Here is a 13,066-nt window from a genome sequence, read left to right as displayed (position 1 = left end):
CGTCGCCCGAATTATAGATTCCAAATTCGAACACTCGAGAGGCGTCCGTTGACTTGAAAGCAACAAAGTCAATTTGAAAAGAGAATTGGCGCGTAACTAACCTAATTTGTAAAAGGGTAAACAAATGCAGAGGGGACCCTCGGACATTGGGTTATTTAAATCTTTGTCTGGGGTCTTATTGTGCTTCTTTGGTTTGGGGTTTGTTTGGAGGAAATGCTGAAGCAAAAGAACATAAGTAAGTACGAATTAAATGCCTACATTGAAGACTAAGTATATTTTAATTTTAATTTTTTTATGTCTTTTGTTAGACTTTGAAATCAAAGAAAATATAGATGGGACAATACGAAGTCGAATGATTGGAAAAGGTGTAGTATGGCTATGTAATGATCAGCAGGATTTAGAATTTCATTCATGTAGTCTTTAGTGTCTTTACCGTATTTAGGTACAAGGTTTATTTCAGGTTGGAAATGGTGGATCACATATTAGCTCTAGCCCTTGTTCTAGTTTAGAACAGGGGTGCGGTCCGTAGACCGCTGTATTACATGCTATTACTTGAACCAGGCGCCTGGCAGATGTTTATCAGTGGAGATCAGTACATCTAGTGGAAAAGGGATGTAAAACATGTTGAAGGTTGCAACGCCTTACCTTAGCATGCTCCTGCTGTGCTAACAGCTGCTCTCGCACCATCTGCAGCTGTAGAATCATCTCGGACAACTGTCTTTCTTTCTCCAGCACACTTTCGCCAGCCAGCGCTTGGATTGCTGCGGCGTCTAGTACTCCTCGTCTGTCGCTGTGGGGAAGAAAAACATAGGTAGGGTAAACTAGCATATATTTTTTTAAGCAAAAAGTATCGATACTTGACGGAAGTAGGGTAAACTCGCATTATTTGGTGACACGCCTAATTCGGTGATACAAGTTTTGAAGCATGACACCCAGGAAACCTCACGGCTTCACGGCTTCGGCGGCTTTGCCGTGAGGCCCATTTAAAAGGCCCTAATTCACTAGCTTTCTTGGGTGTCATGCTTCAAAACTTGTATCACCGAATTAGGCGTGTCACCAAATAATGCGACTTTACCCTAAGTTTATTGTAGAGAAAAACATTCGTTGGAAAGTAATTATTCACATCATATTTCACAAAATTAACTCAACCATTGCGTTGTTTCATAAAAGAGTTCTTATGACGACCATCAATCGCTATTTTTAGACCATCCCGATGGTAGCATACTCCTAGGGACTCCGTGTACACTAAAAGAGGCAGTTAGCAACCTGAAGACATTGCTAGGTTTTGTGGAGGAGCTGGGGTGGTTAGAGTAGCGCTACCTATTTTTTCACTTAAAATAGGCACAATGGTTGTCGATTTGCGGAAAATGCCCAGCAAAACGAACTAACTATTCACATATTGTTTTGCGACAATGCATTTTACGCACATAGATAATAATTACTACTTAATAAAAAATTGCTCAATGGCGGACACAAGAAAAAGGGGCCAAACTAGCCGTTTCTCAAAAACTTGTAACTTGTAATACAAGCGGATGTCACTTTTTGGCAGCTTTTGTTAGAAAGGGACTTCCACTTGTATTACAAGCTACAAGCATTTGAGAAACGGGCCCTTGGGGACCGGCGACGTTGTCTTTTATACAAATTCTTAATAATACTGCATGTATAGGCCCCAAACAAAATGTATATCATGACTACTTTGAAAAAACTTGTATCTTGTTCTGTCAATCGGGCACATCTCATAATAAATAACCGAGTAAAGTTTGATTAAAAGTTCGAGTTAGAGGTTACTCTGGGAATTAATTGTATCGAGCGAAGTGTCATAATTCGTGTATCGGAAGCTGTGTTATTAAAGATAATATAATCAAGAACTACATATATTTTTTCCACGTCTACGAATATCAACGTCTCTTAGAAAAATATGATCATATAAGGAGATTTTTCGCCTTCTGGCTCAGGGAACGGCCTTAATGATAACATCAATTATACCGCCTTGTCAGCAGGCATAAGTTTCAGTATTAACACACACGTAATTATGCATCCGGCTGAATTATGCATGACAACTAGTTTTCAGCGCTGCCGTAATATCAACAAAGATGTAAGTACATCCAACTTGGGCTTTCTAGGATAACTACTACTGGCATTCGAAGGGAACTCGATGAAATGTTTTGCTTGCAAAACAAACTAATCATATGTGCCATTTTCAACCAAAAGGGTACTTATTGTCGCTTGTCAGTAAGGCGCTATTTCCATATAGCTTTAATTAGAAATCAACCTTATCAACAAGCGACAATGTGGTACCTTTTGGTTGAAAACGTCACATATATATACCTTAATATTTAAAAAAAGACGAATTACCTACAACCCACCTACTGAGACATCAAAACAAATTATTACTACCGGCAGAATCGGCCTCTAGAATTAAAAATCAATCCAATAGTACCTATGTAATTGGCCATAAAAATATTTAATAAACTACCAAGTGCTATAAAAAATGTAGGAAATGATAAGATTAGATTTGGTGGACAAAAAGTGGGTGTCAATCAATTAATATTTACGACGCAATTGATATAGGATATTTTTCTACTATAATTTTCTTTAGTTATGTTTAGTTTTGACACCCTACAGATCAAAAGACGTGTCACGTCTACAATGAAACAAAAGTGAGAAATTCAGCTATTTTGCTACCTAACATTAGCTTAATCTTAATTTCGGGGTTCCGTAGTAAGGGTCCCATAGCCACGACAAACAGCGAGGACGGCACCGCGGTTGAATTATTAATGCCGCGCATCTCTTGCTGCAGCCGATCGGCTTTGTACGAAAATACAGCATTTTCAAAACAAGTACATACATATTAAAGGAAATGAAACAAAATATTTTCCATAAGGTCAATATCCAGAGAGGAAAATGGGGACTACGTTTGTATGGAGAAACGGCCGTCCCCTTTCCTTTTAAGCATTTTGAACGAAACACCATTTTTCCCTAGAGGAAAACTTTTTTTAACTATGGATACAGCTAAACAGTACAATGTTTTTGCATCCAGTCTTATATAATAAATGAAACAAAATCACTGAAAATATGCATGCCTATATTTCAAAATCATTGAAAATATGCCTATATAGGCATGTTTTGTTTCATTTATTATATAAGACCGGATGTCTGATTGTAATGAAACTTTGCATATACAATGACATGAGATAGCTCTAGTTTATAAAATAAACAAAATAAAGCAAAAACAAGTTTTGCATGAAAAACTTAAATTGGCTGTATTTTTTGTACCATGGTATTTGAAGCTACATAAACTAATTACAGACCTAGATATACCTTATCTTAATTTAAGTACAAATTTTCAGAGCAATCTAGCTAGTCGTTTTAAAATAACCACAGAATAAGTAATAGTATTATCATACAGAACGGCCACGCACCGTCCCGCCCCGACTCGAATTACCTCGCCCCGCGACCATAACCCGACCATGAAAAAAAAAACCCGGTCCGCGGTGATACGGACAAAGCATGGCACTATTTTCTCTTTCCTCTTATAGGACTCGCAATATGACTATCTTTCTCTATCAAAGAGTGTCAGGCCCTTGGATACAACAAATAGTTAAAACGGTGACCCAAACACGAAACAAAAGAATTCACAAACTACACGCAAAGCAAAGGGAAATTATCCATTTCGTATTCTTACTTAAGTTAATTGATTTAAACGGAGCCAAATAAGACCTTTCCCAGCCTTGGGCACAATGGGCCTAACCTGTACTGGCCTTTCTCCGAGAGTACAGTCGGGATAATGTTATTGCGACTTGCAAAAACTATGAATTTTTCTTTATTGAGTTTTCTTCTTTTCCCTTAGCTACTCTTACTTAATTTACTTTCCCAGTTTGCTGGCCCACTAGTTGCTACCTACCTTTATAATTAATTCCAAAAAACAAGTGTAAAAAATAGCCACAACCGAATACAGAACCTCCTCCTTCTATGAAATTGAAGTCGGTTAAAAATGGGCTGTTAACAATGAAATTTGATTGTGTAACATTATTATACAACCGTACATTTCAGTCTCATTCCTGTAAAATGATCTCCAAAAAAAAGCGAACGCTAAAAAAGGTACTACTATTAAAGGTTGTTTAAACTGCAAGCGAACAAACTAGCCATTGGTGGCAACGTCTTCGAGGAATCTCGATAGGTATGTAGAAAGAAAAAGGCGTAATAATTCCGTAGAATTAGGCACGGTAAAGTCCTTTAGGAAAGGAAAGAAAAGTGTTTTATTTAATAAAAATCGACAACGTTAAAGTGAGCGGCTTTGCAAGGTGGTTGCAAGCAAATTCTTACATGTTTGCTTAGACTGGTATGCTTATTTGCCACAAAAGTAAGAAACCCATGCTTATGGTTTTCAAAATTGCAGCAGACTGTACAATCTCAGTACACTCATGCATTGTTTCAACTCGATAAGAACTGACGGTCCGAAAACGAGACCCAAACCGGTCCGCAACCGAAAACGTCCTAACCGCCAACCATTTCCATAACCATTACTCTCTTTTTCGCGAAGTAATGGGGCTAATTAACTCGGTTAACTGTTTAACTGTTCGGTTATTCTTCGGTTTATTGTGAGTGAGTTTCAGATTTGTACTTGTTTTTTTGAGTAACGTTTCCTGGTTTTGAGTTCATTCCCCTTTTGTCTTTGAAATAAGAAGTATGGCATCAACCCTAATTTTTTCATGAATTCCATCATTGTATCGTGTACCACAGACGCATGCCTCAAATGCCATAGTTAATATTATAAACTCGTATGCGCTGCAATATGGCATGCATTTGACGCAGGGCGAATTGAAAACATGAAATGAAGATGCAAGCGCAGTGAGGCTTACCCTTTAAGCGTAATATTTTTTGTACTAGTTGTGGGTTATTAACTCAATTATGTAGCAAATTACTAGGAAGGAATAATTAGGTATTTATTATTACGCACATTAAGACTAGGATGAAAATTTATTTTATTCCATAAGGTACGTATTATATAGGTCAATTCATAAAAGCTGGCGCGGATTTTCTATGAAAACGTTAATTGATAGTCCGAGTCAATCAGTCAGTACAAATCTAGCGCCATCTCTTATGAATTTACCTAAACTATATCTATTGTTTGACATGTTCACTACAAAAAATGGTCAAGAATGTTGTAAGGTATAATCAAACTAAATTATTTAATCTAAATATCACACTAAATTATTTAATCTAATTATTGTGGTGTTTCAACATTACAATTCTCGAAAAAATAATCCGAATATTACAAATAATTTGATTTATCTGTAATCATTAAATAATTTTTTTAGACGGGTAAAAATAAAAAAATAAAATCACGCAAAAATGAACAATCAGCTGTCAACATTGCCAATGGCGCCATCGTCTCGATGTCACGTTGACGTTTATTTTCTTGTTCACTGACGCAGACTATTGCGATTTATTGTGATATACTGATATACTTGTAATCGATACTATTTATAAGCAAAATTGTGACGTTGAAGAAAAGAATAAGGTATTTTGTAAAGATAACATATCTCAAAAATCAGACACACACTATACTCACACACGCGCGCGTACATACACATAATCATAGTCTCAAATGTTCAATTCTTTCTCTAATTTAAATATTGTTAAAATTATATTATAGAATGTCTAACATTGTAACCATACGCTTGTAATCGGGAAGGAACTGGCTCTTGAGACACAGGGAAACCTACTTTGAGAGCCAGGAACCAATGTTAAGTAATAATTTAAAGTTGCAATAAATATTATTATATTTATTTATTTTTATTTTATAAAACAGTAAATAAATCAATTGCCCTCTGCGGTTCTGTTAATTTTGTGGTAGGGCGCCCGCCTAGGGTTTAGTTAGTTAATCAAAAATTGACAATGACATCTGTCATTGGCAAATAAGTAGTATGTTTTTGGCTCATTATGGCTCTACGACGCAACTCGCACAAACAGATAAAAAACCGGCCAAGTGCGAGTCAGACTCGCGCACCGAGGGTTCCGTACTTTTTAGTATTTGTTGTTATAGCGGCCACAGAAATACATCATCTGTGAAAATTTCAACTGTCTAGCTATCACGGTTCATGAGATACAGCCTGGTGACAGACAGACGGACAGCGGAGTCTTAGTAATAGGGTCCCGTTTTTACCCGTTGGGTACGGAACCCTAAAAATGAATCTAATTACTAGACAATTTGAAACCACTACGATCTCAAAATTTCTATCAATCCTTCACTTACATGTCCCATCACAAATATCTCTTCAAGCAAAACAAAAAAACAAGCAACTTTTAATAAAAAAGCAGTATCTGTCTCCAAATTGCATATACTTTACTGCCATTTTTCTAACAAAACAGTAACCTCTCAAAAGTCTGGCGCTAGGGTGACGCCATTAAAATGGATGCCAAGGGGTTGACGCGTTGTTTTGACAATATACAAGGTGGTAAAAGAAGACTGTCGTTTTATTTTAGGGAATGAAATGACATGTTTTATGTTGAGACAGTTTGTTTGATGTATAGGGAGATAGAAGCTACGTGTCGTACGTATTTTAACTTATTTTAATACGCACTTTAATTATGATAAATTGCAATGTACTCGTAGTTTGACTAACTACTACAGCTCAAAATCCGCATGTAACACCAATTAAATTGCAAGCATCTATAGGCTGTAGTCTCAGCTCAGCTAACTACCAGCGGTAAGAATTTAAAAATCATTCGCCTGAAAGTAAAAATACAAGGATTAATCATTTTCTATAAAAACAAGTTTTGTATGGAAAAATTAATTATATAGTAATTACTACATAAACGATAATTTGGGGTTTATTTCATATATAAACTATAAGCGATATTACCTAAAATGAGCCGAAAGTGAAATACAATTTATAACACACATGTCATACAAAATAAAACATTACAAAAATCTTAACCTAAACTAGAACCTAACAAACACAAAAACTATTCACAAAATGCGCCCCGCGCCCCTCCAGATGCAAAGGAGCCCATCACGCTCGCCGCGTTGCCACGTTGAACAGCGATGGACAACCTTTGCAAAAGGAACGACCCGGAGCGAGGGTCATGACCACTCTCCCTGACCTTTTCTATAAATAAATTTTAATAAAAACAAAAAAAAAACTTATAATGCCAAGTCCTCAATTATTATCGAAACAGTTTCAAAGAGAGTGGGAGTATCAATCAAAACACTCAAAACTTTCATACCCTGTATATCGAGTTACTTTAAAACAAAATATTTTTGCGAAAACACCGATCTCGAAAATTACAACCGTCAACGCCACCTGACGGTATAATTGTGAATATCTTTTTATAACTTCATTCTTTTATACTTTCCTTAAGTTTTAAACATCGTAAGTGACAAGGGAAACTTAGTAAGTTACGACTTTATGTATGTAAAGTCTGTCATTGGTAATTCTTTGATTTTTTCCTCCCTTCGATTCGATCAAACTTCTTAACGTCGCTTTGAAGATTTCGGAAGGTAGTAAATGAGAAAATAATTGCTGCGGTATTATTTGCAGTATCTTTTTAAGCATTTCTATTGAGGTATTAATAGGAAATTAATTAGGTATCGTTTTCAATTCTCTTTGAGTTCGAGATGATTGTTTTGGGGATTTTTTTTATTGCTAATTATGGTTGTCTGAATGTTAAGATTTTGAAAAGTAAATTGCTGTTTGATAGTAAGTCTGATATTGTTTAGTAGTTAAAGAAAAATGCAGAAAATAAATTTGACTTGATCAAATGAACTTTATGCGGTTACAAAGGGTTTTATTACAATTTGGTACATATTAATAAATAGACTGAATCTATAAATTGTATATACAGATGTCAATCACAATGAAAAAATCAACGAAAACAATTGTAACACGCAATTGCAATTGCGCAATTGGTAACGCATTGGACCGGCAATCCAAGGATGTGGGTTCGAGTCCCACGTTGACCAGAGTTTGATCATCGTTGATTTTTTCATTGTGATTGACATCTGTATATACAATTTATAGATTGTAATAATGTGGTACGTCCCACAATAAAAAAGGAAAAATATATTAACATTTAAATAGACTGTTTTTTTTAATATATAGTGTTATATCAGAAACTCAAACCGATAGCAGAGAACCGGGATGAATGGCGGTTACTCCACTTAAAGCTAAAAAAACTAAAACAGAATTTTATTTTTCTTAATGTTGCGGCGATGCACGAAGTGGTGTGATGTATTAAAAACAAATCTAGAAAAGAACCTTAAGAAAGGATTTTCTAAATACTGTATTGTGTTTTGTACAAATTATTAATTTTAAAACCAATAATCGAATTTAAACTGTTGTGAGACATACTAACATTAAATCATGACTAAAACAAGTGAGTCTAAACCGTAAAATGATTTAAAACCAATAATTAGGGCAAAACATGATGGTGATTAAACAACATTTTATAATGTCACACCGGTGACGTCACAGACAGAAACTATGAATAATTGATCCTTTTTTATTCCCTCCAGCTTCCATCATAGCGGTATGTTTTATGCAGGGCGCCGGTGACACTGTGGTAACAATAAAGAAGCCCTAACGCGAGGGTTGTTCGTCTTGAGGGCTCTCCACAAGAGGTAGAACTTTGTGGACATGCCTTTTCAGTATTTTATTGTATATTGGAAATTTGACGATTTCGTAACTAATTTTAAGAAGGAAATTAGTAAATTCACAAAATTTTTGCACCATTACCTATTAGGCCATTACAGTTTTAGTGATATATCTATCACTATATAAATAGTTTGTGCCCGTTCGTTTCGTCTTTTCTGACGTCACAGTATAAAGGCGAAAATACGATAATGTGTTTTCTTTTATTTTTTAGGTGACAAGATGAATCGTGACATTAGTGACCTTCCGCTATCAAAAATCGAATTTGTAAGAGAGTGAGAATTCTGTACGTAGTCCTCTTTATCCGATGTGAGGTGTAATAAAACAATTATAATTTTATCCATCAGTGATACATAACATCACTGATAGATTTACACGTACCTACACAAGTGCAAGCTATGAGCCGATACGACCGCAATCCAGGCAGGTGTAATTCGTAGCGAACCAGCGTAACAAATTTGATGAGGTTATGCACAATGTAGCCATCATATGCCTAATGCCTTTTTAAAGTGAAACTTTTATTTCTTTCTTCCTCACATAATTCTAAGTACTCGTACATACTTACATAATATATTATAATACTAAGTCTCTCTCAACACTTGTAATGTTGCGAACCGCATGTTAGTTAAGTAAGTTAAGTGGTAAAGTATACATATATATGTTCCCAGTGAGATACGTTTATGGAAGCATCTGTGTTTAAGGACATTTATGCTATTTTAAGTTCTTTGTTCATCCCATGTATGTTTTCTGTGTTGTCTCCTTAATAAATAATAATAATAATAATAATCCGAAATGAATGTTCATGCCTGTCCGGGGATTATAAAATGTATTAGGTACATATTGAAATCAAAAATCGAGCAGATGAAAAGATGTATGTTTACTTATGTGATCGGGTTTTTCGTAAAGCAGCTGAAGCTACACGTTATATTGTTAAAAATCAATACTTTTGGAAAACTTTAACCCAACTTTGGTACCTCCAGGTTTTTTTCAAACTCGGTAAAATATGCTTAGGTGACATTATGAAAACTCAATTTAATTAACACCTCATTCGTCAAAATCGGCTTTGCAGTTTTTAAACTATGACGGAACACATGACAAACAATTGTTGCATAAATACATAGACCGCTAAAATCATAAGATCATAACCCTTCCCTCTGGTAAAATAAGAGTTAAAATTTCAATTGGTCCCGGTGGTCAAGGTACCAAGAATTAAGCTAAAGGTCTTACACGTGCGGAACGGGCCAGAAAACCGTGTTCGTGTTATTCGAAAACGGGTATTCGAAACGTGTAAACGAAACACGGATTCGACCGCGAGCCCTAATCATAACCCTTCCCTCTGGTAAAATAAGAGTTAAAATTTCAATTGGTCCCGGTGGTGAAGGTACCAAGAATTAAGCTAAAGATATACTAATTTCCACTAAGGTCTATCAATACTTTTCTTTCCCCAGTCCCACAATGCAGTCATTATTATTTCACTTGAGCCGTCCGTCAACTCGTCGCTTTACGGTTGACGGTCGGTCGACGCGAGCCCCCGTTGATAGCATTTTAAATCAGGTTAAGGTCGCTGCAGGTTGATCGAACGGTTTCTTTTGTTTTTCTTCAACTGAGACATTGGAGTGGAGTAATTTGATTTTAGAAAATCGAACGTCGACTTTGCTTCTGTTTTTTATTAAGTCAGTAAGTTACTGAAGTGTAGACATTTTGTTTCCAGTGTCAATATTTTTGTGCGCTTCGAAGTGTAGATATTATTGCGCGTGTATTGACTACCTATTATGTGTGTACACACAGTTGCAAAAATGCACTACACGAATGGAATTTATTGGTGGTTACGCACTTTAACAGCTCGCTGTACCTAGCGTGCAAAGCTAATCTTTATATTCCTCCAGCACCATTGTATTTAAAAAGATATCAAAAGAAAAAATCTTGGTCCATCTCGTAGTAGGTAATGATGAAACAATCATTTTCGCGGTTGCCATTGTTGCCAGTATTAAAAAGGACATTGTTGAATTGGAGGACTTTGCGTCTATTTTAGTAACTAAAAGGATAAGCTATTTATTTGAAGGATGCAATTCCAAATTATCCTTTATTTAAAAACGAATGCTCTTTAGAAAAAAATATACATGAAAAATATTAACTGCTAGAAAAATCATTTCTGCAGAATGGCCCCATAAACGTCCGCACCAATCACCTCAATAAATAAAATGGACGCCGTCCAATACGTTGTGATCAATAAAATCACATCCCAAATGTAAAACGCTATGAATTCTTCATTCGAAATTGTGCTGGCCATGTTAGGGTATTATCATTTTTAGTGCTCGCCACACTGGTATATTCAGATGGAATTTTTGATACACTGGCTACACAGGCGCGCTGCCATTGGACGATCTGAATATTGTATGAACCAATCACAGTGTTGCGCTTACTGCATTCCAATTTCAAATGTTGAAGGCGGGAAATCGTTGGCTACATAGTAACGGCTGTTTTGCAATGTAATAGGGTTATTTGTTACAAAATCAGACGTAATTTCATCGCGTCCAAGTGACATTTGGCTCTTGCGGTGTACGCTGGATGCTATGCCGATAATTTGATATTCTAGGCCAGAATTTTAATGTGCTGAGCTATGCATCCGCTGTTCGCTAAAATGGGATGTTCGCGTGTTAGTTGAATATTGATAGCTAACAAATACTGGATACCTAAGTAATAGTATAATAACTGTAGACTTAATTACCTTTACGTAATGTATGTAGTAACTTACTTAGCCACCGTTGGTCAGTAAACAATAAAAGCATCTTTATGCTAATAGCAGGTGCTATTGACTACAATTAAGTGGTACATTTTGTTTAAAAACGACACATTTATGAGACATAACAATATGTCGTAAGAAACAGTAATTGCAAATTTTCTGCATTAAGTAGGTGAGTAAGTACATACATTTGAAGATGTCTAAATAATGTTAAACAACAAGAGGCCAAGATGCTCAAAATTGAGTAATCAGAATCGAAAGTAGCCTAGAATTAGACCTAGGTAATATTAATAAGACCACTGCATTATCATTTTAAAAGCAATAACGCGTTAAGTATCAGTTTTGACATACACCTAAACTATTTTAATTTAAGATAAACACCAGCGTGATACGAATATATTTTTCTGCCATACTTACCTACACTTAAAAGCAATAAAAACCGGCCACTGGATGTCATTTCCATGCAAAATTACCAGTATTTATTGCTTGAGTGAATGACATTTCCTATTGCAAATCAGAATAGTTACGTAATATAGATTACCTTCGCATTATTTCTCGTTCTAATCAGGTTTTGACGAATAATGTTGAGTATTGTGGCAATCGACATGTAACTAATGATGTTAGTTACCTATTCAAATTAGATATAGCATGCAATGACCAGTGCGGAATCAGTTATGAATCAGTTATTAGAATAATACGTAAATTTATGCGTTAACGCATTTGATCAGAATATTTTAGCTCGAATGTCTTTAATGTTCAAAATACTGATGATAACGGAAAATTAAAAGGCTAAAATCGTTTAGAAACTAGAAGGGAAGTCTATGTAATCTACGTATTACGTTACGGGTACACAACGCAAGCACCTACTCTCCTCTATTCATATCTCTGTCATCTTTCACTCTTCTTACTTTCTCTCTCTCTCACTCCTTCTTTCTTGGCAGCGTCGCGGCCCTTCAGGCCGCAATGCTGATCACTCACACCGCAAACTGTAACTGGCCCCAGGTGAGGCCAAACAGTAAAATCATGTTAAAAAAAAAAAAAACAACGCAAGCGGTATGATATTATGTCATATTTATCTATATGTTTACAAAGGGTGTGTTAAGTGGTAACTGAACTAACTACGCACAGATGATTGTCAGAAGACTAAGTCAAATCAAATAAGCCTAAAACTGGGTTTTAGAAACGTAGAAGAAAATGGTGAAAATTCCCCCCTTTAATTTACCAGCCTTGGCCCCTGAAAGTCTTCACTACTGCCTTTAGTTAAGTTAAAGGGACCAATCTTTGGATTTGGGAAGATATTAGCAAAATTTACTAGGAAGTAAAGAAGTTGTCAAAGTTGTCGACATAGCTCAGAGAATTTCCAGTGGGCGGGCCACATTGCTAGCAGAACCGATGGAAGATGGGGCAGAAAGGTTCTCGAGTGGAGACCACGCATTGGATGACCCAGCGTGGGAAGGCCCCAAACTTGATGGACCGACGATCTGGTTAAAGTCGCGGGAAACCGTTGGTTGAGGGCAGCGAATACCGCTTATTGTGGAGATCCTTTGCCCAGCAGTGGACGTCTTTCGGCTGAGACGATGATGATGACTAGGAAGTACTTCCAGGAGATAAGAAACAAAACAGTAAACATTATAAAGCATTCCGTAGAGCAAATCTTGGTAGTCGT

At 36.1% G+C, this 13,066-nt stretch overlaps 1 protein-coding gene across 2 annotated transcripts in view; it reads right to left on the bottom strand.

Moving 5' to 3' along the window:
- The window catches only part of LOC134747262 (transcription factor egl-13), a 279,811-nt gene that overhangs the window by 85,539 nt on the left and 181,206 nt on the right, over nt 1-13,066 (bottom strand). For both annotated transcript variants that reach the window (XM_063681877.1, XM_063681876.1), the window contains exon 3: nt 646-790. In XM_063681877.1, coding sequence (XP_063537947.1) covers nt 646-790 — 145 coding nt within the window. The remainder of the gene's footprint in view (nt 1-645; nt 791-13,066) is intronic.

This window comes from Cydia strobilella, chromosome 14, assembly GCF_947568885.1.
Source record: "Cydia strobilella chromosome 14, ilCydStro3.1, whole genome shotgun sequence".
Lineage (NCBI taxonomy): Eukaryota > Metazoa > Arthropoda > Insecta > Lepidoptera > Tortricidae > Cydia > Cydia strobilella.
The sequence above is the reverse complement of the archived record's forward strand: the minus strand, read 5'-3'. Positions and strand labels throughout refer to the sequence as shown.